The sequence below is a fragment of the Aquarana catesbeiana genome, linkage group LG03, assembly GCF_042186555.1.
Source record: "Aquarana catesbeiana isolate 2022-GZ linkage group LG03, ASM4218655v1, whole genome shotgun sequence".
NCBI lineage: Eukaryota > Metazoa > Chordata > Amphibia > Anura > Ranidae > Aquarana > Aquarana catesbeiana.
The window spans coordinates 586,467,679-586,495,634 of NC_133326.1; the positions used below are offsets into that span (position 1 = coordinate 586,467,679).

Below are 27,956 nucleotides of genomic sequence, written 5' to 3' on the forward strand. Positions count from 1 at the left end.
GTACAAAATTTGATCTACCGATTGACTCCCGTGCAAACGCCTTGTCTGATTTTTGCTGTTCACGTTCCAGGGGCATTGCACTTTGCAAGGGAATTTTCCCCAGAGCTTAGTAAATTTAGTGACAATTCACTGTGCAAAAATAACCAAACAAATGCAAAGAATTAAAAAATTGCATTTTTGTTTGCACATGATTGGATCATAGTAGTCAGCAGAGCCACATCACATTCATTTAACTCTCTAGAAAATTTTCTTGCAAAGTGCTACCACACATGCAAAGTAAACAGCCTATTTGTCTTTAGTAAATTAACTCCATAGATTCTAAATTCTTACTACTTCCTGAATGCAAATTGGGAGGACCTCTTCTAATTACTTGATCAGTTTTCATGTTTAATATAAAAAACATACTGCTGGGAAAAAACAAAAATAAGCAATGGGTTGGCACGGCTGCCAGGCAACTGGCATTTTTAGAAGAGAGGACAGCAGTGTCAGCCTGCATATTACTCTCAGCACAAAATTCTTGGAAACAAGTAAAATAAAAGCATCTTCCATATATAGATTTGAAAATTCCTAATCTACATCTGTTCTGTATTTGTCCATTTCTAATTACATTCAAAACTAGTCTTAAACTGTCCAATTTTTGCCAAGGTTACATTTTGGGCTGCCAGTTATGCAAGTAGATGTACTATTTTTTTTTTAATTTTCTATTTATAGAATTATGAGTCCAATAACATCACGCCTTGAAATTCTCTAGAGTTAATAACTCTGTAAAATATACCAGTCTACATCCTTCAGCTGTCCTTTCTAAGCACGTTGGATGTGTAAAACCGGAGGCAGTCAGGACACAGGAGACAGGTATGCTGCATCCAAACTGTACATTCAACAATCTGACAGATTACCATTGCTCCATACATACACCTAGCCAACAATTACAGACGTCCAGATGGTACATACTACCTGTCATGATACTGGGGTTGATTTACTAAAGGCAAATCCACTTTGCACTACAAGTGCACTGCAAGTGCACTTGGAAGTGCAGTCGCTGTAGATCTGAGGGAAAGCTCTGAAATGAGGGGAGGCTCTGCTGATTTTTCATCCAATCATGTACTAGCAAAAATGCTGTTTTTCATTTTCCTTGCATGTCCCCATCAGATCTACAGCGACTGCACTTCCAAGTGCACTTTCAGTGCACTTGTAGTGCAAAGTGAATTTGCCTTTAGTAAATAACCCCCACTGACTGGTGTTCACCGCAGTATGTTACAGACTGGAATGCCAATTTTGATCTTAATTGGACTGGTGAAATATATAGGGGCATTTGCTATCCCATAAAGTGATGAACCATACTGGACTGAAGTGAACCTTTCAGTTAACACCTGTTGAACCGTTGAAACCGAAAGCAGGTGTGCAATATTAATTTATCTTGGACAACCTTTGAAAAAATATTTTGATTTATGAAAATGATCAGGCTTGGCTCACATTCCTATGTATATTTCTTTAGTATTACTGAAGGATTTAAGCCACAAATATTACAACACCTTGTTGAAAGAGAAGAGCCTGACATATGGGAAAGACTGTGGACTCCCTTCTAAAGAGAGCTCACCACTAAGGGAGTTGTCTTTCTCACCAACAAATATATTCAGTCATATAACAAGAATCTCAGTTGCTGAAAATCCATCATATAAAAGGTCTCATTTGCTGAAAATTACTTGCAGGCCCATGTATTCCTCAATAAGGTTGTGACCTCCATAATATTACAGTTAAGACAAAAAATGTTTCCCATCCTTCTTGCTAGGAAGATACATTTAAGAAAAAAAAAAGCTTTAATGTATTCTCTTTCACAACTGGTTTCTAGCAGCAATGTAAATGTTATCCTGGAAGAAATGCATTCATTCACTCAGAGCCCTAAACATGCTTCTTGCATGCTAGCTAAAAATCACATAAAACTTCTCAGAGGGAAACTTTGGCAGACTTCAACAGGGAAGTTTAGCTGCAGAACAAGGGCAAACTTTTTTTTTTCTCTTTAGCGGAGAGAGAGAAATTGGCCTATCTCACAGGCAGTGTCAGAATATGGAAATGTTTACAAAATGCTCATTAGGAAAAGTGGGATTCTGAGATAGCAGCAAAATCTGGTGAGACGCTTCTAGTGTAGGAGATAAGAGAAGCAGGGATGCTGTAGGGACATGTTATCAAATTAGTGAAACCTGGCTTTTTGAAAAGAGAAAAGAGAGGGAGGGAGAGAGAGAGAGAGAAAGAGCAAGGAGAGTGTATGTGTGAGAGAGAATGGTCACAAGTTACAGACGAGTGTTTCCATACTTGTCAACTCCAGATGACAAAAGCAGTGTCCTCTCGAGAGAGTAAAACAGACACACCGGACACCACTGGCAGCTGAGATTATTCTTGAGCAGCAGCAATCTCTGAGCATGGATCCCATCTCTGTGCGGGCATTTGTGGCCCTAAGCTTACTGGTGCAATGCGTGACAACTAGTCCTATCATGGGCTTGGAAGATGACTTGCCTTTATATGATGAAGTTTTTTCTGAACAGGATGGGGTCGATTTCAACTCTCTGCTGGAAACTATGAAAGATGACTTCTTGAAGACCCTCAACCTCTCCGGGATTCCAGTGCAGGCACCTGTCAAGGTGGAGCCGCCAGAGTACATGCTGGAGCTCTACAACAAATTTGCAATGGACAGAACCACCATGCCTTCAGCCAACATTGTGCGGAGCTTCAAAAATGAAGGTAAGATGTTGGGGATAAGTTTGTTGTGGATTTATTTTTTCTTGCCTTACAAACTTGCCAGCAGATATGCATGGTAAACCTCTACCCAGTGCAGGACAGCTGATTTGGCGCACGATCTGCATCAGCAGATAATATTTTATGGTCAAGATTTTGTACAATATTTTAAATCTTCACTCTTCTGTTTCAAGAGGGCAGACAGTTCACTTTATACATTAAGGTATAGAAGGTTTCCGCCTAACTCTTATTTCTAATTCTAGAAGGCAGGACTGCCATGCACGCCCACCAGGAGTTTCTTGACTGTTGCATTTGGAGATGTGTGGGCTAGCTCTTAGAGTCAGGCAGATCAGGTTACTTACCCCCAACAGCATGTTATCAGATGTTTTTCTGTTTACATTTAAACATAACCTGACATAACCTGACATATTAACAAATTTGAATACTCTAGTCCTATTGTACACTTTCTTTTTTTTTCTAAATTGTAGTATTAATACATTTGTCATTCCACTTGAAAGTCATTATCCTTATTATCTTTATATAGTACCAACATGAAGATCAGAGTATACTCAGACATATATGGCATTTCTAACAGTGCATGTCGTTACTGGAAGCAGGAATTATTAGAACCAAAATAATAGTTATGGCACAGGTAATGAGGAATAGACATGTATATATGTATATATATGTATATATATATATTTTTTTTTACAGAAAGGGCTAGACATATATAACCCTAAGTTGAGAGTTGGTTTTGAACTGGTAGTCAATCATAGAGCTGTCATACAACATATATATGTCTGATTGCATTATTAAAGTGCTCAATTGAAGCCTAAGAAAACATTTGGTATATTTTACATCTAGCTGGATAAACCTGACAATATATTTATCTGTAGAACAGTTCATGCTCCAGCCGACACGATTAGGACTTCTTTTCTGAGTAGTCATACCACATCTCTAAGCAGCAATTCATGCTAAAACATTCTCTGAAAACTGCACCACAAGAGTTAAACTTAGTTGGCTTGTGTATGTAAGATCCTGTCTGTGTCTCCCGCTCAGCTTGAATAGAGACACGAAAGAAGAATATCTGCAACCTTCCAACCATTTCACAATTTATTTGCTCACAAAAACGAAACCTTTAAACTATCAGAGACTTTATACAATAGTTCCAGCTGCTTCTCATCTTCAATATCAAGTCATCTCTCTCCAGACTCACATAAAATCCATTCTGTTGTGGGAAAGGCCTCACCTAAAGTTCTTGCAGGAGGTTACAGGATGGTGGGGTATCGGTAACACAAAGTATCATTCATATGTAAAGTTTCTCCTGAAAGGTCGCTAAGTGATTGCCACTGTTGATCTGAAATTACGTCAAACCATTGCAAAAGGGTTTATGAAAACATTAAAGATGCTGAATTTGCGATACCATAGGAAGTGTTTTATACATACATATATATATATATATATATATATATATATATATATATATATATATATAGACTTTCTGTCAGTAAACACATCAAAGAATCTATGAATATCCATTTACACATTGAACAAGCCAGCAAGAGTTAATTCACAAGCTCTCAAAAACATTATTATATATACAAAGTCAAACACTTTCAAGTCCCCACACATTTGTGAAAAATCATGTCTGACTTATAAATTATAGATATGTGTTTTTAAATGTAAAATATTTTTACAGGCAAGAATTATTACACTAACAGTTTTGACAATTGTATCATTTATTTTGCTGATTTTGTGATGTGGTTAACCAAATAACTAAGTTACTTGATAAGCATATAGAATTACATGGGTTAAAGAACGTTCATTTGTAAAATCCAGAGCAAAACATGATTAAGGGGCACACTTGCCATGGATTACTATAAAGATAATCTATTGTGTGAAGTTCTTTAAGTAAATCTGCAACATAAGTAAATCTGTATTTTAAAATATGAAGTAAATAATAATTTACTTTGTATCAAATGTACCTAAATGTAATATGCAGAGTTTAGGTGCATTAAGTGTGACTTAAACACAGCAGTGTGTATTAAACGTTAAATCATAATCAAAATAATCCTTAAAGTGACCAGGCAAACTGCCAGGCAGGAAATTACCCTTAAAGTGAGTAGGCAACTGCCAGGTAAACAAAATGTAATGCAGGTGTAGTGAGATCGTCATCCAATTGTCATTGTGAAGTCTACAGCCACAACAAAAATTTAATCTTTTTAATTTCCTATGCAATATTACCATGAAATAATGTTAATTCTTTGATGGATTGGGGTATTAAATCCTTGAAAGTTTTATAAAATATATAAACACATTAAACAAGCTTGATAATCCTTCTGTCCTTCCTGTTGCACAACAGGAAGAATGAGGCCAATAAGCAGGATGTGTATGATACATGCTCTCGAGTTCTGTCAGCTTATTGGTCTGACTGTACAAAGCTTGAGGGTGGTAACATATTGTCGAGAGTTCCACAGCCCCCTCTAGAACACAAAGGGTGTTTTACACAGTCAAGCTGGCTTTCCCCCAGAATAAATCTGTAAATGTACAATATACAGGCAAGACGTCTGTGTTTAATTATGTTTAAAACTTCCCTCGTTCCCAGCGGGCTATACATTCTGAAAAAGTACACTCGATAAATATTGTTCATTATCATCATACGTCCATTTCTTTGCCCACAAAATCTCATTAGAGCGATTATTTTTTTGGCTTAAAATGTCCCTGACCTTTAAACATCCAATCAGTGGTGTAAGACTGGTGGGGTTGCATGGCTTCTGCTCCCCTAGAGTCCCCTTTGAAAGTCAGTATAAAAATATTAAATAGGAAATAAAAGCATTTACATAGACTATATCTTTTCTGGAAGGTTGTTATGTATATAGATGGAATTCTGATTTTGCATTTGCCAGTTATGTGCATTTGTGCCATCAATGTGGAAGTTAAAGTATAACTAAAGCCAAACCTTTTTTCGATTGAGCATGTAACAGTTAAAACCCTTGTCTTTTCCTTTTCCTTTCCTGCTGTCTGTGTCGGGCAAGGGAGGTTCACCTTTTGCATCACTTAATATCTTAAGACACAACAGGATGTGAGAGGAGATCTCTTTGATGGACAGGAACTCCTCTTATTGAAACAAGTATTCCCATTGGAACAATTTCCCCTAAATTCCTTTTCCAATTCTTGCAACTCAAAAATTTAAAATGTTCCCTTACTTTTAGTCCCAGTGACACTGGATACCAAGACAGACAGGGAGGGAAATTCTCTCCAGAGGCAGGACAGTACAGGGGGTTCTAACCCTTCCTTGCTCTATCCAAAACAAAATAGAATAGCATTAGATACATTGTCAAATTCAGGTTCTATACAACTGACAATCCACTTTGATTGCAGTTCATTAATAAACTCTTTATTGGACTTTGGATAACAGGAAACCAGAACTCAGCCAGTATTTCCACCAAGTCTTGTGTAACAGTTATAGAATATTCTGCTGGATTGTCATGACCATTGTATTAGCACTGGCTTCATTTATAAAGTGCTGGCACGTGATACACACTATTGGATGAAACTCGATCTGGAAACCCACTGCTTGAGGATACATTTTTGTCTGTTCCCATTATAGAGGCTGTCTATCCCAATCATGTTTAGATCCCACTGCACATTAGCTGCAATTTAGCCTATACATTCATTAGGTAAATTGCATTCTAGAACATACAACTTAAACTCTTTGCAAAATCTATGCTTAATTGAGGTTGCCTCAGATATAGTGACCAGAGACTATATGAATAAGTAGGCAATGCTCTACAAAGAAAGGGTAGATTTATTATAATCAAAAATATGCAATGTTTAGCTAATCTCTGAACAATTTTATTTCCCTTTTTATTGCCTATTTATCCATACATAAGGGACTATAATAGAATGCTTTCACTGGGTCATATCTGGCAACCCCATCACCTCCTATGGAAGGGATCCAGGACAGTCTGTGGGTTTTGTCATTTTCCGCTGGGAAACTGGAGAAAAATGTTTTACTGCTACATTACAAATATTAGGCTATTTTCATCCATTTTTAATGCTTCCCATTGCCTTGTAATGACCAATTTCTGATAAACTGGAGAATTTCTATGCACCACTAGAAGTAATTCTGTTTGAGAAGAACCTTTGAGCTGTGATGAATATACCTAAACGTCTTTAAATTGTTTTTTTATAAAATTATTCATTACCATTTTCTTTCTCTAGTTACACAGCAAAAGCCTTACAGTTACCTTCTAAATTATCCTAAAAGAGTTTCCAGATACACAATGGTTCTCAGCAGAGTATAGCAGTACATTAGAGTTGCAGGAGTTTTGAAAATTCAGGTTATAAGGTTACATTACGCACTGCCAGTATTCCTATACACTGTTTGCAGGAAAAATATTATTTCCATGACCACAATGCACTGGACAATAAAAGAGAATAGATTCAATTCACAGTTAACACACCAGGAAAAGTGTCCTTATTTAAAGAAGAAGACAAAAAACATTTTCAGGCAAGTCCAATGCTTTATGAAATTAGACTAATGACTTTGATATATTCCTTTTCTTAAAGCAGAACTGACTATGTTTACAGTGAAGGAAGCTGCCATCTTAGCCTCTGTTTAGATCTGCAGATGCCATGGTGCTGGACACGCGATAAGCTGTGACTCCAGTCATTTGAGAGCTTAAAGTTGAACTCAATGAAACCTAAAAATGTTCCCATGAAGTGGGGCTGCATCTGCACTTCATGAGTTAAAGTATATGTAAACCCTCACATTGTAAAATAACCCATTCAGTTTAAAATAGAAATGAAAGGCAAAACATTTGTGTATAGATATAAAAAACATTATAAATACCTTTTTTCCCTTTTTATTTATAAGTGACCACATTCCCTCTGTTCTCAGCTGCATAAAAGAAGCAACAGCACACTGGCTGTGCAGTGAGGATGTGTAAGGACAAGTCTGATCATTAGAGGAGAGCAGGCTAGGATAGGCTTCCCTGAAGAAATTAGTTTTAAGGGATCACCTAAAGGTGGCCAAAGTAGGAAATACAGTGCCTTGAAAAAGTATTCACACCCCTTGAAATTTTCCACATTTTGTCATGTTACAACCAAAAAAGTAAATGTATTTTATGTGATAAACCAACACTAAGTGGCACATAATTGTGAAATGAAAAGAAAATGATAAATGGGTTTCAATTTTTTTTTACAAATAAATATATAAAAAGTGTGGCGTGCATTTGTATTCAGCCCCCTGAGTCAATACTTTGTAGAACCACCTTTCGCTGCAATTACAGCTGCAAGTCTTTTTTGGGCATGTCTCTACGAGCTTTGCACATCTAGAGAGTTTGTTTTTTTGCCAATTCTTTTTTGAAAAATAGCTTAAGCCTTGTCAGATTGAATGGAGAGCACCTGTGAACAGCAATTTTCAAGTTTTGCCACAGATTCTCAATTAGATTTAGGTCTGGACTTTGACTGGGCCATTTTAACACATGAATATGCTTTGATCGAAACTATTCCATTGTAGCTCTGGCTGTATGTTTAGGGTCATTGTCCTGCTGGAAAGTGAATCTCCACCCCAGTCTCAAGTCTTTTACAGACTCTAAAAGGTTTTCTTCTAAGATTTCCCTGTATTTGGCTCCATCCATGTTCCCATAAACTCTGACCAGCTTCCCTGTCCCTGCTGAAGAAAAGCATCCCCACAACATGATGCTGCCACCAGCATGTTTTACGGTGGGAATGGTGTGTTCAGGGTGATATACAGTGTTAGTTTTCCGCCACACATACGCATTTTGCTTTTAGGCCAAAAAGTTCCATTTTGGTCCCATCTGACCAGAGTATCTTCTTCAACATGTTTGCTGTGTCCCCCACACGGCCTCTCGCAAACTGAAAATGGGAATTCTTATTGCTTTCTTTCAACAAGGGCTTTCTTCTTGCCACTCTTTTATAATTCCAGATTTGTGTAGTGCATGACTAATAGTTGTCCTGTGGACAGATTTTCCCACCTGAGCTGTGGATCTTTGTAGCTCCTCCAGAGTTACCATGGGCCACTTGGCTGCTTCTCTGATTAATGCTCTCTTTGCCCAGCCTGTCAGTTTAGGTGGACGGCCATGTCTTGGTAGGTTTGCAGTTGTGCCATACTCTTTCCATTTTTGGATGATACAGGTATATTGAACAGTGTTCCATGAGATGTTCAAAGCTTGGGATATTTTTTTATAACCTAATCCTGCTTTAAACTTTTCCACAACTTTATCCCTGACCTGTCTGGTGTGTTCCTTGGCCTTCATAATGCTATTTGTTCACTAAGATTCTGTAACAAACCCCCTGAGGGCTTCAAAGAACAGCTGTATTTATGCTGAGATTAAATTACACACAGGTGGACTCTATTTACTAATTAGGTGACTTCTGAAGGCAATTGGTTCCATTCGATTTTAGTTAAGGGTATCAGAGTAAAGGGGGCTGAATACAAATGCATGCCACACTTTTCAGATATTTATTTGTATAAAATTTTGAAAACCATTTATTATTTTCCTTCCACTTCACAATTATGTGCCACTTCGTGTTGGTCTATCACATAAAATCCCAATAAAATACATTTACGTTTTTGGTTGTAACATGACAAAAGGCGGAAAATGTCAAGGGGTATGAATACTTTTTCAAGGCACTGTAGCTGGACAGACCGAGGCAGAGAGTTCCAGAGGATGGGAAAGGCCCTGGAGAAGTCCTGGAGATGATAATGAGACTAGAGAGCAGGTGTTGGGAGAAGCAGAGGGGGCAATTTGGATAATATTTTGAGACAGGATTGGTGATGTAGCTCAGGGCAGAGTTGTGAATGGCTTTGTATATTGTTGTTAGTATTTTGAATTTAATTTGCTGGGTAACTGGAAGCCAGTGGAGGGATTGGCAAAGAAAGGGGTAGCAGACACTGAATGGTTTATTAGGTAGAAGAGTCTGGCAGCAGCATTTACAGTATGACTGATAGTCTGTGGAGAGGTAGGCCTAAGAGAAGGGAGTTTCACTAGTCAAGGCAAGAGATAACAAGGCAGTGAAAGAGTAGCTTGGTGGTTTCATCTGTTAAAAGGAGCGAATTTTAGAGATGTTATAGAGGTGAAGTCTACAAGCTTTTGACAGTGATTTGATTTGGGGCTGAAAGGACAGGTATGAGTCTAGGATTACACCTAGTACCTTGGTATGAAGAGAGAAACTGATAGTTGTATTATCAATCTTTAGGGAAAAGTCAGGAAGGAGGTTAATTATTGCTACAAAACCTATAATGCCAGCAATTTAATTTTAGAGTCAATGCCTATTTGTCACTATGTAGCGATTTGTCACTGTTACAAGCAAAACTGATGCTACAACATTGGGTTGGTGTGCTTTGCTACAAATCACTTTCTTTCAGTACGTAATCCAAATGTTGTGCAACTAACCCATAGAGGTGTATGAGGAACAATTTGCCACTGGCGATCTTGTCACTGACATGAAATGCTGGTAAAACTAAAGCTGGCCATATATGCATCGAAATTCAGCTGGTTCAGCAGGGACCAGACAAATTTTGATCCATGTGTGGGCAGGGTGTTTGTACAGAAGGCAACCTACTGATCGACTTCTGTTTAACCACCCTGTCAGGTTTCTGCCACTCGATCAGCCCTGCTGGCTATGTCCGACCTGTGTATTCTGATGGCAGGGAAGTCTCCACGCTGGCAGAACACAAAGCCTTAGTGGGGAGGATTCCACCATCCAACTTGAATGTTTGGATGGGGGGATCGAGTGGTTAAATGAAAAAAAATTAATCTGGGCTGCCTAAATCATTGTGCTAATGTGCAATAAATCGCTTAAATATTTACGATTAGTGAATCCATAGGAAATCCCTATGCATTTCTTAGCAGTAATTTGCTTTAAAAAAAGGGGGGGGGGGTGAAGAGTTGAAGAGTGCCCTTCTGACATCAGCCTAACATTTTATCCAACCATTAACACTATAAAACCAACCTTCACCTCTTAAAGTGGTTATAAACATTAAAGGTTTTTTACCAATACATTAATTTATAGCCCGTTACACCTTCCTTCCCCCTCCCTAACACTTACCAAAGATCTTTATCGATCCAACGCTGTGCCCAGATGCAGGTCCTCTCTCCCCTCTCCCTGGTCTCACAGACTTTGCTAATAGCAGCGAGAGCCATTGGCTCCTGCTGCTGTCAATCAAATCCTGTGAGCAGAGAGTGTGGGGCAGGGCCAAGCCACACTATGTGTGTCTATAGACACAAACAGCCTGGTTCGGTAGCGATCCCGCACATCTGTCCCCAAAGCAAGCAGCTGCTATGGGGGCAGACACAGAAGAGGGAAAGTGGAGAGTGCCAGCGGGGAGGGGGGGGGGGGCCCAGAGAGGAAGATCTGGGGCCGCTCTGTGCAATAATAGTTTTAAAAAAACAGAACTTTACAATCACTTTGAAGCAGTTTTAAGCCCATAGATTTAATTGTTTCCCTAAACAGTTACATTTAATGCATGTCGTGAAAGATAACTGTTGCAGTTGCTTTTGCTTGCAACCAAACTGTCAATCCATCAAATGGCTGGTGTCATAACTGATCCTTAGAAGAGAAGTATGGGTTTGGGGGGTTTTCCTCCATCATACTTACCTAGGTGGATGCAGCATCGGTCCGATGCTTTATCTGTCCCCCGGCACCTCTGCACTGTGAGCTGAGTAATCGAACATTGCCGATGGCTCGGTTCTCACAGGTCCCCAAGCAGAGGGCTACTGACTGTCAATCAACAGCTCTCCGCTCTGCTCCTCCATGCTCACTGGAGTGCTGAGCTGTAGAGTATCAGGCTCTCAGTGGCTCACTGAGAGGCTGAGACAGGTGTCAGTCCAGGCACCTGGCGGATCCAGACTTTATTGTTGTGATGACGCAGTGCTTGAGGGACTGAGATGGGTGTCAGTCCAGGCACCTGGCGGATCCAGACTTTATTGTTGTGATGACGCGGTGCTTGAGGGGCTGAGATGGGTGTCAGTCCAGGCACCTGGTGGATCCAGACTTTATTGTCGTGATGACGCGGTGCTTGGACTGTAATGTCAGCAGAGAGCGGACTTCAGTCTGCTCTCTGCTGAAAATGGGTCACAGGAGTGCAAAACGAATTGCACTCCTGTGACCCATAGCAGAAGGCCAGCCAAATGAGCTCAGGCTGGACTTTTCCTTTAATCTATAGAGCAGTGGAGTCACCCATGGACAGCAGCATTGTCTAGAGAGATGGCGTTAGATAGACTTGTAGATTTAGATGAACTTTACATAAGTAACTAACAAAGTAATGTCCAACACAAACTAATATTGCTTACAGAAACTCTTTTTCTTTCTTTTTGGGATAAAGGTTTTACCTTAAAAAATAAATAAATAAAAGCTGACCATTTTAAGCACACTTGTCAGTGTAAAATAGTGTTACTCAACCCTTTAACTTCCACTTTTGCTGCACTGCTTGGTCTGTTAAAGAGCAGTTGTAAACCTTAAAGTGGTGTAAACCCTCTCATATACCCAGTGAAGGGAATAGTCCCTACACCCCTTCAAAAGTAGTACAGAGGAGGGTGTGGAGAGCTGCAGTTACAGTGTGTGAGAGCTGATTGAAAGAAAGGCACCCCCCCACAGAGCACACAAAAGAGAAGGAAGCATACAGAGCTGTGTTCTGAATAGATAAACTGTGTGCTGAGCTCCCTCTCCCGTCACAAATTTATCTCATGTGTGGGGAAAACTTTTCAGAAGTGAGACATGCTGACAACAGGGGAAGGAAGCACCAGAGAAAAATTACACTTAGAGCTTTGGAGAGAGATAAGTAAACACTACAGATATATGTGCTTTGTTCAGATTTCATGATTGAGGTTCACAACCACTTTAAATGTTTATATTTTTACTTGCTTTGTGCAAGAATATTGCACAGAGCAGTCTCCTACCTCCTTTTATGGTGTCCTCCACCAGTGCTCTCCGCAATCTGGCTGCTATGGGGGCATTCTGGTGGGAGTGCTCTTGAGCGGGGCTGTGTGCTTCTGCAAAAACACCCGCCCCACCCCCCCCCCCAACTCCCTCCTTAAAGGATTTGACTGGCAGGAGCCAGTGGCTCCAGTTGCCGTCAGAGCATCCTGTGAATTCAGGAACAGTGGAGCTGCTGCACATAAGCACAGTGCTGGATTGAGAAAGTGTTTAAGGGGGACTGGGGGAAGTTTAGAACCACTTTAAAAAATAACATCAGGATCAACAGGTAAAAAAACAAGGTTACAGGGGACTCAGAAAAACAAATAGAGCTGTGTTAATGCTAGTGACATACTCCACCTTATATGTAATTTTTGATTTTGCCTTAAAGTGGATGTAAAGTCAGAAGGTTTCTTATCTTAATGCATTCTATGCATTAAGATAAAAAACCTTCCGTGTAGAGCAGCCCCAGCAACCCCTAATACTTACCTGAGCCCTATCTCTCTCCAGCAATGTCCACAAGTGCCTTAGCCATCCCGGACTCTCCTCCTGATTGGCTGAGACACAGCAGGGGCACCATTGACTCCCGCTGCTGGCAATCAAAGTCAGTAAGCCAATCAAAAGAGAGAGGGGGTGGGGCCGAATGGGGACTCCATGTCTGAATGGACACAGGAAGCTGTGACGTGGCTCGGGTGCCCCTATAGCAAGCAGCTATGGTCTGGGAGAAAAAAAATAGCAGCCCTGAGTTTTCAGTTGCAAAGGCTACTTTGTGCCTGTTACAAACTAATATCTCGTTTGACTGAACTCCACTTGGACAGCAAACAAATAGAATGAAACCGCATTGTGCATATGGTCAAGGTATGAAAACTTTTATAGCCTTGTACTCAGTTCCAAAGTCCACCTCAACAAATGGACATTAACACCTATCAAATTTTACAATACACTTAACTGCAAGTACAATTAAATCTGTTAAGACATATTTAGGTCAGTTCATGATAGGTGGCCTCTTCGTTGCATCTATGGCTGATCTTAAGGAAAAGATAACATTTTCCCATTTAGACCTTTCAGACCAAAAACAGAAACTTTTCACTCCCCTTAATGGCTAACTCTGATCTGAAGCCATAAATGTTTATCATCCCTTAATCATAATGGTCCCACTAAATAAAATATACATTTTAACATTTTACTTTCCAACCAGCCATTCACTTTTAATAATTAGCACTGATCCACAGTGCCCCTACAGCAGCTGAAAACCCAAGATCACATGTAGACATGATCATGCTATGAAATCCCGCCCTTCTGTTTAGATGGATAGCATTGGACTGTGACGGAGCCTGTGAATAAGCAAACAATTACCACACCAGGGCCCCTCTACATTCAGCCTTTAGCTTGACTGTAATTAATACCTTGTTAGTCATTCAGTGTACTTTAGTTAATGTTTGTGTGCTTCTTAAGCACATTAATTCTGGGAATAAAGTCAGTTCTACCACCTGAGAACCTTCCTTTCGCGTCACCAGTAAACATTGCCTGTAAATCACTTGTTTTCCATTAGTACCAGCATGACACACAGTTTACACGCTGTTTGAATACTAATGCAGAAAGCTACCAAATATTACAAATCGTGTTGCACAGTCTCCCAAGGGTTAAAGTTTCTTTGCACTGGTACTAATCAAACGTGATCAAGCATGTACAAACATCTCTGTAATAAATTCAAAGAATAATTAAAGATAAAAGTAAAAATCTATATAAAGTGAATAAAAATAATATAGTCCACAACCGAAGAATATACATTATATTACCAAAAGTATTGGGACACCTGCCTTTACACGCATCTGAACTGTGAATGGCATCCTAGTCTTAGTCCGTAGGGTTCAATAATGATTTGGCCCACCCTTTGCAGCTATAACTGCTTCAGCTCTTCTGGGAATGATGTCCACAAGCTTTAGGAGTTTGTCTATTGGAATGTCTGACCATTCCTCCAGAAGTGCATTTGTGAGGTCAGGCACTGATGTGGACAAGAAGGCCTGGCTCGCAGTCTCCACTCTAATTCATCCCAATGGTGTTTGATCAGGTTGAGGTCAGGACTATTCCCACATAATTGGGAGCATGAAATTGTCCAAAATTTCTTGATATGCTGACGCCTTAAGAGTTTCCTTCACTGGACCTAAGGGGCCAAGCCCAACCCCTAAAAATCAACCTCACATCATAATCCCCCCCTCCATCAAATGATTTGGACCAGTGCACAAAGCTCAGCATATATCGATCTCCAATATCACTTACATTTGGGGTGCCCATGAAAAAAGCTAACATCACCTTCTACATAAATATATTAAAGTGTGTACCGTTCGTAAGCAGCACTTATAGTGATTCTGATGCCCTGTACGCACGATCAGACATTGATCGGACATTCCAATGACAAAATCCGTTAGATTTTTTCCGACAGTTTTTGGGCCAAACTTGTCTTGCATACACACGGTCGCAGAAAGTTGTTGGAAAATCCAATTATTCTGAATGCGGTGACGTAAAACACGTACGTCGGGACTATAAATGGGGCAGTAGCCAATAGCTTTCATCTCTTAATTTATTTTGAACATGCATGGCACTTTGTGTACACGGAATTTAAACGATCGGATTTTGTTGTCGGAAAATTTTATATCCTGCTCTCAAATTTTGTGTGTCAGAAATTCCGATGGAAAAAGTCCGATGGAGCCCACACACGATCGGAATTTCCGACAACACAATCCGATCGCACTTTTTCCGTCGGAAAATCCAACCCTGTGTACAGGGCATAAAGGTAAAATTTTTATTTTTTAAAAATAACAATCATGATATACAACTGTTTGCACAGAGAAGCCTCCTCTTCTCGGGTCCCCTGCTGGTGTTCTTGGCCCCTACCCCCTGCCTAGTACCCCCATAGTAAGTCACTTGCTATGATGGCACTTGTGCATGCTCCCTTTTGAGCCAGTTCTGTATGTTCATTGACACATAGGGGGAGATTTACTAAAGCTGGTGCACTCAGAATCTGGTGCAGCTATGCATGGTAGCCAATCACCTTCTAACTTCACCTTGTTCAATTCGGCTTTGACAATAAAACCTGGAAGCTGATTGGTTTCTATGAAGAGATGCATCAGACTTTGCACTATCCAATTTTAGTAAAAACCCACATAGAGCACAGCCCCCTCCTCATTGGGTGTGATTGACAGCAGCCAATAGCTCCGCTGCTGTGTCTGTACCTGTGAGAAGGGAGAGAGCCGAGAGACCCACTGCTCTTGTGCATATCACTGGATCAAGATCACAAGATCTGGCTCAGGTAAGTACTTGGCAGGGGGGGTGCTGGGGGAGAACCTGCATGCAGAAGGTTTTTTTACCTTAAAACAAAGGATGCAATAAGGTAAAAAACAAATTTCTGCCTTTAGAACCACTTTAAAAGATAACTAAACTTTTGTATAGCTACCCTTTATGTTACACCCATCTCAGTTTACCCCCCTCTCTCCTACAAAGTCTTTTATACACCTGCCCATACTCCTGTGAGATACATGCTGTAGGGCCCATGGGAAGCCACACAGCCAATGCTGAAAACTCTCTGGTTGGGCCCATGCTTCTCCTACACATGTGCAGAGAAGTCCTATTGATTCCTCTCATGAGGCACAATTGTCCCAGTGATAGGTGGTCTCTACCTAGGACTAACTCTGATTTTTTTCAAATGCATGCACAGAAGAAGCAAAGGATCAGCCAGTTACATAGTTACATGGTTAATCTGGTTGAAAAAGTCCATCCAGTTCAACCCACAGAAAAAAAAATTGAAAAACCTCCATATACACAAACCTATACCCACAGTTGATCCACAGGAAGGCAATTTGAGCGTTGGCTGCAGTGCTCTCCATAGGTTGCATAGTATGGATCTCACATGACTGTGGACATGTCAATAAAAAGAGTTAAAGGGTTAGCTTAAAAGATAATTATCCAAAAGTATAGTTATCCTTTAAAGCCTAACTCCAGCCAAAATGTTTTTTTTTTAGTTTTGGATAGAGTGGGAAAAAGTTTAAATTTCAGGGTTTTTTTCTGTTTGTGGAAAAAAAAGTTTGCAGCAAGACTCAATAGGCTGATTGGCGCCAAACGCCGCGCACGTGCGCGTGCCGATACGCACAGGCGCCCGCGCACCCGCATACGCCCGAGCGCGCCCCCGGACACCGGCGCGCACACCAGCACCACCAGGCAGACGCATCCCAATGCTCATAGGCAGACGCGCCTGGGCACCACCGCACACACCATGGCCAGCCGGATCAGACACACCAGTGCCCCCAGAGGCACGCGCCCCAGCACACACAGGAACGCGGCGCACACCGGCGCCCAACCAGGTAACCTCTCTGACATGCATCCTCAGCGCAGCAGGGGAGGCCGGGCAGCCTCACAGACACTTCTCCTTCTCTCCCTCCCATGGCTTTCAGCTGCTTTATTAAAAGGTATACAGGTAATTGCCTGCACCGATCCTCCCGACTGTCTGGTGTGTCCACCTGCGGCTCCCCAGGTCCTCTGCTGACTCCCTGAGTCTGCTCTGGTCCTCCTCCATGCTCCTCCAGTCCCCCTCTGTGCTCCCTCTCCAGCCCTCCTCCACCCTCCTCTGTCCTCCTCTGCCATCCTCCGCCCTCTCTGCCCCCTCTGTACTCCTCCGGTTCCCCCTTGTCCTGGATCTGTCAGAATGGAGAGCCGAGGAAGGAGCCGGTAAATATGTAATTTACTAGCTCCTTCCTTTTCTGAATGAACAGAGTCAGATCACTGACTCTGTCCATTCATAACTGAGCATCATAAATTGTGTTTATGATGTCTCAGTTTCTGAATGAAGAGGAACCTCTGTCTCCTGTCCATTCATCATCAGTGCAGCTGAGGTTGCAGAGAAAAGGGACTGGAGAATTTCTGTCCTCAGTCCCTTTCCCTGTCTCAAAGGGGAGATATCAGGGGTCTCACCAAAGCCCCCTAACAGGGCTGATCAAAAAAAAAAAAAAAAAAAGAATTGTAAAAAAATATATTTAAAAGGTTAAATTGTAAAAATAAAAAATAAAATAAAAAAACACAGATACTGTGCACCCCCCCACCCAAATAAAAAGAAGGCATTGTAAAAATAAATTAACTGTAAAAAATACTAAAAAAAATAAATTGTAAAGAAAATAATAAAAAAATAAATAGTAAAAAATAAACTAAAAACTACTGACACAGTCCACGCCTCATCAGTGCCACCTATCAGTGCCCATCAGGGCTGCATATTAGTGCCACTGTCACATGACATTAAAAAAATAATAATCGGTATCGGCGAGCACTTGAAAAAAGTATCGGTACTTGTACTAGGCCTCTAAATCCTACCCACACTATGCAAATAGAAATAAATCTTGTTGACTGGAGTCTGATTTCAACATTTATTTTCTACACTCTTTGGTCAAAGTTTGTGGATACTTGACCATCACACCTATGTTGTACACCCTGTACACACTGTTGGACATCCTATTCCAAAACCAGGCTGAACAAACATATTATAGCTGAACAAACATGATAAAGCAGCACACTACCAGAATTGGAGTACTCTGGTAGCAATCAGAAAGGGACTCACTGCATTAGCTGGGTCTTTTATGCTATTAGGTTCCAGTCTGGCTACCAGCAACCTGGTTCTGACAGTGGAAGGCCTATCACCTGGCTGCAGTAAACTTACCCAGCTACTGCTGCCTCATCAGGTGTGACCTCTCTTAGCTGCTGATGGAGGAAAGCAGAGAAACATATCTACAATGGGTAGGTCCAAGAACCTAGGGAGTAATGGTAAAAGGAGATAAAAGAGCTTGCACCTGCATCTGACCATGGAGAGTAAATTTCCACTCTGCTACAAACATTAAGCTACTTGCCCAACATGGTTACCCCCCAAAATTATCAGCAATAGGGTGCAATTTATATCATGGTTCTTCAAGCCAGTCCTGAGGACCCAATTTTAGTATATTTTGTGTATTTCCTCTAAATAACAAAGGTGGATTATTTGCTGAATTAACTAAAAAGCTAGTTTTCCTGTGCATTGTTAGGAGAACTACAATCCATGTACTGTTGGTTAGAACAGGTTTGAGAACCTATGCTCTAAATAATATATAACATATGTGTAACTGTTCTGGATTATCTGAACAATAAGATTAAGATTTAAAAATCCAAAAGTAAGGTTGTTAGCTAGGAGTTTCCTCAGTGCACAATATGTGGCACTCTGTCAATGATGCAGATGGTTCAGCTGAAACCAAAGCACCATATGTTGCCAATACATATATTCTCCCACTTCAAACAAGTGTGCGAATGTAGAGCGCACAAGTTCCCAGGCAGGAAAGGTGCTATCAGCACGGGGCTGAGCTGGGGCAGTGTGAACAGACGCTAAGCAGACCTTGCTCTTCAGCTGGGCTATTTCAGGGTACCTGCTCTTAGCAATAGCTAGGAAGTATTGGGTGAGGGGCAATGTTGGGGGATACAGGATTTTGCAATGTAAAACAATAGTAATGTATAGCACTTTAGTGTTCTGCATGGGATACAAGTTCATAGTTATGATTAATACAACTGCAGCAGAATCATGCACTGCAGCCGTATTGTAAAACAATGTTGTCAGGTAATGTACCTTATCATAGCTTGTCTAATTTGTTGCTTGAATATTCATCTTGTATTCAGGCCAATCATATATCCTATTCAGTTCTGTTTACAATTTTTCAATATTTAAAACAATTTTCAGGTTCACAGGCCTCATGTACATGGGCATCTGAGGATGTACAATGTAAATTTCAGGTGTAATTTCACACTTGGCAGACACAGCTGCAGTGTAAAGCTACCCACAGTAACAAATTGCTGCACAGGGGTAAAGGGCGTACTTGCATAAACAAGTGCATCAACATAAATTCCTGAACACACACGCTACATCCAGGGATTTATGCCCAGGCATGTGTTTACACAAGCATGGCATATACCAACATACTCCCATTCTTTACAGTGGGCAGCTATATGTTGCAAATATGTCTTCCGGGTAAGGATATAGGCCCACAGTTTGCTTTGTATGGCTTTATGTGCCCATTGACCTATCTAACTTTATAATGCCCATGTCAACAGTGACACAATATACTCAGTAATGTTATATTTAGTGAAATATAGATTTCAGTACATTCTGGATCCTTCCATTATAAAATATTATCAGGAAAATATTGAGTATTTCCAGTTATTATTACACTGTTTACCTTTAAGTGTCTCTTCGGTTTGCTCATGCCGAGAAAAGGACGGACGGGGCACTGAACTTCCCACTCCATAGCATTATATACATTATATACTAACTATTCCTCTGCTCTCACTTCACTTTGTTTGTCCATCAAAAGTAAGGAAATATAAGCCTGTATATACCCCAAAGGTGAGGATTTTCTCCCTGAGCGTAAATTTTAGCACTGAGCCAATCCCCATGCACCAGCACTGTCATTTGGGAGATAGAAATTGCTGCTGGGAAGGGGGAAACCTACATAGTTTTGTAACTTAAAAGTGAAAGAAACATTTAGAGGTGATATGAATTCCATTTATTATAATGAAGTAGAATAGGCCATTTATACTGCTATTGCCTGTTTTTATAAAACTAAGGACAAATCATAAAAACTTGGAAATATTCTAGGAAATCAGGAAAAAAATATCAAATTTCTGTTTAACTAAGCAACTTGCAGCTGCTTAAATAGATATGTTGTTTCCATAATCAAATCTTACACTTTCACTGTATTACATAAGCTAGTCTTCAATTTTATAGAACAGTCCTTGAATGTAAAGTTGAACTTCAGTTATCAAAAAACCATCTTTAACCTTAATTACATTTCTGATAAATTTTACCCTCAGTAGAGGTGGATTAAGGCTGACTGCAGCCTTAGGCGATGTAGAAGCTTAGGACCCCTGTTCCTTTCATTTACATTGATAAGGAATAAAATAGGCACCGAAAAGCTCCCCATTTGCATTGTCTGTACACCACAGCCTACTCCATCAGACACCAACTGCCTAGAAATGTATCCTTCCTTGTGAAGTGACATGCACAGTTGTAAGTAGGCTCTTGCGGCATCTATTGGGCCCTAAGCTTTTGCCTAGGTTACCTTGTGGATGATCTGGTTCCACCTCAAGTGACTGATTTTATAAATTTCTATACAAAACATTTGAATCATTTGCATACCTTATTTATTAGGGCTCATTGAACTCTGAACTAAACAACAGAGCAACAATAAAAGTTATTACTGACCAGGTATAACATTATTAAATGCTGAACTTAGAATACTGACTTTTTTTTTTCTATACTTCTTCATTCTAATGTGTTTTGTTTCTTTATTAGATCTGTCTATGCCATACAGTGATGTCCCAGAAGTGAAAAAATACCCTTTACTTTTCAACGTATCTATCCCTCACCATGAAGCAATAGTAATGACTGAGCTTAAGCTTTACATACTGGTCCCAAGAGACAGGGTTCCATATGATGGAGTGGGCACAAAAGTCACTATTTATGAGATACGTGGGGGTGAAGATGGCACAAGAACTGCTGTGGAACTGGCCTCTAGACTGGTTTACAAGGCAAGCAGTGGATGGGAGATGTTTGATATTACTGAGGTCGTCCGACATTGGAGCAGGTCAGAAATTACAACTAGAATGCTGGAAGTACACTTACAAAATCCAGACATTGACCTAGAAGATGCTGAGGAAGGAAAACTGGACATTGATGTGAAGCCAGAAAGTAAGCATGAGCCATTGCTTGTGGTTTTTTCAGATGATCAGAGTAGTGAAAAGAAGGAAGAAAAAGAGGAACTGAATGACATGATCAACCATGAGCAATATTTAGACCAAGGGAATGGAGAATTTGGTGGCATCGGTAACATGCCTAGTGAGGAGTCCTTGTTGCAGATGAGGTCTAACATTATTTATGATGCCAGTTCCCGCATTCGAAGAAATGCAAAAGGTAATACCTGCAGGAAGACCTCACTCTACATTGACTTTAAGGAAATTGGATGGGACTCCTGGATCATTGCCCCAGCAGGATATGAAGCCTATGAATGCAAAGGGGTATGCTCATACCCCTTAACAGAAAATGTCACACCCACAAAACATGCAATTGTGCAAACTTTGATCCACATGAAGAACTCCCAGAAAGCATCCAAAGCTTGTTGTGTAGCAACAAAACTGGATCCCATATCCATACTGTATCTTGATGCAGGAGTAGTCACTTACAAGTTCAAATATGAGGGTATGGTTGTGTCAGAATGTGGGTGTAGATAGTAGATAGTAGACTTTTATGTGGAGCTAGTGTCTTGTAAATTTGTAAATTTTGTATTTCCTTATTTAAAGAGTTTATTTAAGACTGTGTGTACAGATAATATATGTTTTATTACATGCCTATCATGGAATGCAAAGCAAAGAGACATAGTACTGAAGAAACTATTCACCATGAGCTGGCTAGTGTCCCTTTGCATTGCACTGCATGGTAGTCATGTCCTTGTAAATTTATCACCATTGGTCGCTTCATCTCTAAAGGGGTTTAACTGTAATTCTATTGCCAAAGAGGCAATGAGCCACATAGCAAGTGATAACAAGACTTCCTTCATACATCCAAGCATTTCAGAAGAAGCACAGAGCAGTCTATCACCAAGAGTTGGGGCACAATTTATATTTGTACTCACAGCTCTTTTTACTGGCTACAAAGGGCAAAATCATTGTAATATACTGTAAAATATGATGCACGGTGCAACTGTAGATGGTGTAATATTCTTCAATACGGATTAAAGAGTTCTTTTTAAATTTAAGTCTAAATCAATAGTCTCTAACTTGTGGCTCTTTGAACATGTGTAATCACTACTTAACTGTACTGTGAACAGCAAACATTCAGGAACTATAACTTCTCCAGACACATATTCAGCAATAATGAAGCTCAGCAGAGGCTGCCTAATTAAAAGAATGTGGTTTTTATAGTGTGGCTCATATTTTATGATTAAATGGTGTTCATAAGTTGATACAACTTTGAGTTTTCTATTCTGAATAGAGGATATGTGTTTTGAGACAATGACCAGTGTTTTCTTCAATTTAATCCTCACTAATACCAAGTATAAAGAAGTGTGGAGTAAATATGCAAATTAAGCCATCGAAAAGGAAAAGCAACTTGCTGGAAAATGCTAAAGGCATTAACTTGAAGTCCATTTTCCTAATGGAATGTATTTCTGTGACCCACTGTGACTGTACTTGGTATTTGTTATAATTAGGTGTGCATTGCCCTGTAGAGTTATATTGCACTTTTTTTTTAGCATAGCTTCTACATCCTATAATGCATTGCCTACCCTCTTTAATGTTTTCACAGTGGCTGGATATAATGCACAGATATATTACTCTACTAAACATCATGCCAGCCGTTTGTATAATTCACGCTTCCCATGAAAGAATGGGCAGCCATTTCTCTGCTTACTCTGTTCTCCTGTCTTCATCCAGTCTGAGCTATGCTGTGCAGATCAGTTAGTGAATTTACTGCCAACTTCTCTTCTTCAAGTAAAAGCGGCCATGCACATATACTTTGTAGGATAAGAATAATTTTGACATTTTCGTTCAGTCACCCTTAAGTAGTTCTCTAATAATACCCTTGCCAAGGATTTTGAAATGCTTTCCACTGCCAGTTTGTTCATTACTTACAATTTACAGGCTCTGCATATGTTTCAGTTCTAAATAGATCAGAAAGCAGCAGGAAGTGCCCTGGTCACTTGATAATTGAGGTGCAGAGATAGGTTATTATACAGTAATTCCTTCAAAAAGGGCAAATTTTTTCTGTGGTCCCACAACACCCATGAGCTGTGGCCACATTGACTTTTCTGTTACACCTTACTTGGAATGTTATGTGATGTCCAAAAAAAATGTGCAGTGCATGCAATGAGAATTACCATATCAGATAACACTGAAACGCAAATCAGTCTCTTGAAATCTACAGTCAACTGTAGACAAAACTGAACTTGGAGCAAGGCGGCAAGAACATGTGTAGATGTCCCCCACCTGTCCCAATAGTCTTCAGATCTGATTTTTACAGAAAATCCATAAACACACCCTACACAAACCTTCCAAATTGGGGTCATGTGGTCTACATACTGTAAGCAGTGAAGACAATGGGACAATGGTGGCGCCTTGTCACTTTCCATTAATGATTAATGCAGCTGTGGAACTACAGTTCTCTTTGTGCCTTTGTGGCACTTTCATAAGAATATAATTGTAAAAGATGATAAAGGCAACTTTAAGGTTGTCATAGATTGCTTGAGTTTTTTTATTTTTTATTTTTTGAATGCAGGGACCCGCTTTGTATTCTCATTTGCAATAAAAAGACCAGCTAGCCTTGAGGATGTGGCTAATGACAGATTAATCTATCAATTATCATGTAGCTAATACCTCTGGCCATACTTGGTGTACTTTGACATTCAAAAAATGACTATGGCAACTCAGACTTGCAAATTTAGTGAACCCCGAAGAACAAGTACATTGTCATGAGGAAGACTTAATATACCGAATATTCTTTTTATACAATATGCACAAAAGTTTAGTTGTTTATCAAGCGTATAAGGATGTTTTTACATGGGTATCAATTGCAGAAATGAGACAAATGCAGTATGTTTTAGGTACTTTAGAGTTACTTTAGAATGCCTTTCCCTTGCTCAAGGAGTTGTTTTGAGCTGCTTCTGAGTTGCTTCAAGTTGCTTTTGCACTTCCATTGCCTTATATGTGGAAGCGAATCAGTTAAAACACAAATGACTGTGTACATGAGCTCTTAGGCTCTTTTAAGCTTGGAGTCTTATATTTACAGAAATTGATTCTGTTGATGTATGATCACAACTTAACCCACTCATCAAACACTGTTCCTAACTTCCTTAAAATGAGTCATCTATAGCAACTGTATCACTATAATTTCTATGGGTGAAAGCCAACAGGAAGCATATAAACTTTAAATCGTTGATTATCCTACAACAAAATAGGTTTAAGTACTGGTATGTCCTTTGACAGCCCTTTAACAGTAAATATTTCCAGCAAGGACAGGGTTTCCTATAACTTGTTTAGAGGATGTGACATGTTGTTATTTTGCAACTCTTTCCCCCTAGATTATGCTCTACAGCGAAGACACAGCACACGTGGGCTGTGTGTGCCAGTGGGGTAATTACATTTATACTGCAATGCTTAATGAGACCCAGATGCCGTCACACTGATCAGCACACAATTCTCAGAGCCTTGCAACTGAGCAAACTGTTGGTGGGGAGAGTTGAGGAGGGATCAGCCGTTCATTAACCTTTTCTGCATTCAACCAAAATATGGTTATCATCAAAGAGTCAGCACTTCAGCTGGATTCTTTGGGGTGGAATTAAAAAAAAAAACTTTAAAAATGTTTTCCCTTTATGCTATTCAAAAAGCAATTCTGTCAAAAGAAAAAGAAATGATTTGTAGTGAGAAGTTAAAAGACTTGGACTGTAATGCAGGTTCAGTGAGACAGAAAATAACAAAAAACAAGATAGGGAATATGAAGTAACTGGATGCAATTTGCCGTTCCAGCTGTCTTCAATATTGTACCAAGAGTGAAGTGAAATAGGTTTAATTGTACACTCTTGTAAAGTAAATTACAATGATACTTATAAACTGGAAAATGGCAGTATTACAGGATGTGGCAAAGATCATTCTCTCAGGGCCTAGATTTTGGTTGGACCTTTGAGGCATTTTCCCTACAAAAAAAAAAAAAAAAATCTCAGAATTGCATTTTAAGCCTATGCTGCTATTTGTTACACTGCCAGATTCTTCCAAATATCAGAAAGACAATGGACACTACATTGTATGCTGTCTTTATAAATAGAGGATCTTCAGACACAAAAATCAGGGATTGATTTACTAAAGACTGTTCACTTTGCAAGGAAAGTTGTACTTTTCAAGGGAACTTGCCCCAGAGCTTAATGAATGCATTTGAATTTCACTTTGCAAACAATACCCTTGTCACATACAAGGAAAAAAAAACATTTTTGCTTGCACATGACTGGATGATGGAAGTCAGCAGAGCTTCACCTCAAAACTCAATAATCAACTCAGTGTTTCCAATTGACTTCCCATCTTATATAGCAGGAATAGCGAAGCTATACCTATACTCCAATGTAACATAAAACTATGACAACAGTCTTGCTGGGATGGATAAATAGAAAATATTAGAAGGCATAGAATACTTATGATTCCTGCAGAAAATTTTGTACAAGGCTCCCTTCAGTGCTGGCCACATATCTGAAAGCCTAGGTACCTAGTTACGTGAACTCTAGTAATGTAAGGGATTAGAGTTCAGTAGAGATCACATGAATAAGGATCTTAGTTTACAGACCTGTGAATAGCACTAAAAGGAGAATGGTGTTGCTGACTTCACTTTCTGCTAATGCTGGTTGTCAGCTGTCCTGCTGACCCTCTTGCTTCAATAACTTGAGTGACTGGCCTGCATTAAGTATGCAAGTAAGCGCTTCTAACTTTCCTAATATGCATTGTTGTTGCAAGTCAGTGAAGGTATTGAATCCAGAAGGTCCACCAGGTGACTAGCAAAGTGGTAGCAAACTTGAATTGCATGTTTAAAAAATAAAAATAAAACCCTGCAAGGTAAAGGCATAATGTGCTAATATGCATTGCATACTAGCACATTCTAAAAATACTTACCTTTGAACGAAGCCCTCCAGTGGCACACGGTCAATGCTGAAAGGGCTTCCATCTTCACCCGGTCTTCCTTCTGGGTTTGCGTACTCTGGCCGCTTGACTGGCCAAGCCACGATGAGGTCACTCCCAGACGCATGCATACAGCTCTGAAGGAATAGGATGGGTATGCGGTTCCTTCAGAGCACATCGGCTGGTGGCATCACCAGCTGCATGCTGTGTGAATATCTCCTAAACACCACAAGGTTAGGAGATATTCTCTGTACCTACAGGTAAGCCTCATTATAGGCTTACCTGTAGGTACAAGTCCAAAAAAGAAGTTTACTACCACTTTAAGGGAGGGTGGTGGCACATTTACTGTAGAAAAGTTATCTCTGCCCTTATATGTCATTATTTATTACGAACCAATTGACATAGTATTATTTTAGCTTCTAAGTATAGGGCCATGTAAAATAAAATCTAAGACATGAAAGGCCCTCTTGTGACCTAGTATAATCAACCTGTCAAGGTCTTAGAGAAATAGCATGCATTCAAGATTTGTAACAGCTACAAATCTCTTTCTTTTTCTATGACTTGTTGTAGCTGACCACAGAGTTGCTGTTGGACCTGGCAAGGGGCTACACTGCACCTCTACACAGCTACACAACTACAAATTGCTAGGGTGCCATAAACATCAACATTTATAATGTGAATTGAAGTGAGTTTGTAGCCATTTCAAAATTCTCCCTAAAATAAACAGCTCACTATCTATCTAAAAAAACATACATATCTATAAAATAGCAATTCAATTGGCTGCAACTTTTCATGTGACACAGCCCAAAGCCTTGCTTTCCAAAAAGGATTGCAGTGATTTTAAATCAACTAAGTAGTCATCATATTGTGTATCAGATGCAAACGACTGTATCATTTAAACATGGGAATCTGGTAAGATGCTTACACTTGAGCTGCAATGTTCCCCATGTTACCTGATGACTAATTAGCGGTAACCCCTACATAAGTCTACATTAGGAGCATTGTACTGTGTATTAGAATGCCTTGCTGGTATAGGACAAATCTTCAAATGTCTGATCATTTGAATATGGACACCCTGATCCCATTTATATGGCCAGGTTTACCTTTCAGGCAGTACAAAGGCATTCACAGTCAAATGGGACTATGCAGAACAACTGAATGAAAATGTAAGCTGCAGAATAGCATGTTAATGTCAGCCATAGAGTTTATATAGTAAATAAATGAAATAGTGGTGCTATGGACGAGATACACTAAACTATTAGTGAATCATATAAATGGTGATGATACCTGCTAATGTAAACCAGTAACCTAAAGTGCTAATGCTATATTAAAAATTGTATGATCGTGATACTGCAACTAATTACCGTATTTATCGGCGTATAACACGCACCGGCGTATAACACGCACCCCAATTTAGGAGGGAATTTTAAGGAAAAAAAACTTTTAGGAGAGAAGTTGAAGGGAAAAAAAATTTACATTTAAATGCCCATCATTGCAGCCTTCTCAGTGAAGCCTTGCCCCAGTGCAGCCTTGTCAGTGCAGCCTTGTCAGTGCAGCCTTGTCAGTGCAGC

General features: G+C 39.9%; 1 protein-coding gene across 1 annotated transcript; it reads left to right on the plus strand.

The window, feature by feature from the left end:
* The first annotated feature begins 2,019 nt into the window (after positions 1 to 2,019).
* On the plus strand, positions 2,020 to 27,622 carry BMP10 (bone morphogenetic protein 10). Its single transcript, XM_073622030.1, has 2 exons — positions 2,020 to 2,736; positions 21,029 to 27,622. The coding sequence occupies exons 1-2, from the start codon at positions 2,418 to 2,420 to the stop codon at positions 21,961 to 21,963; spliced, it is 1,254 nt and encodes a 417-aa protein (XP_073478131.1). The 5' UTR covers positions 2,020 to 2,417; the 3' UTR covers positions 21,964 to 27,622.
* The last annotated feature ends 334 nt before the right edge of the window (positions 27,623 to 27,956 follow it).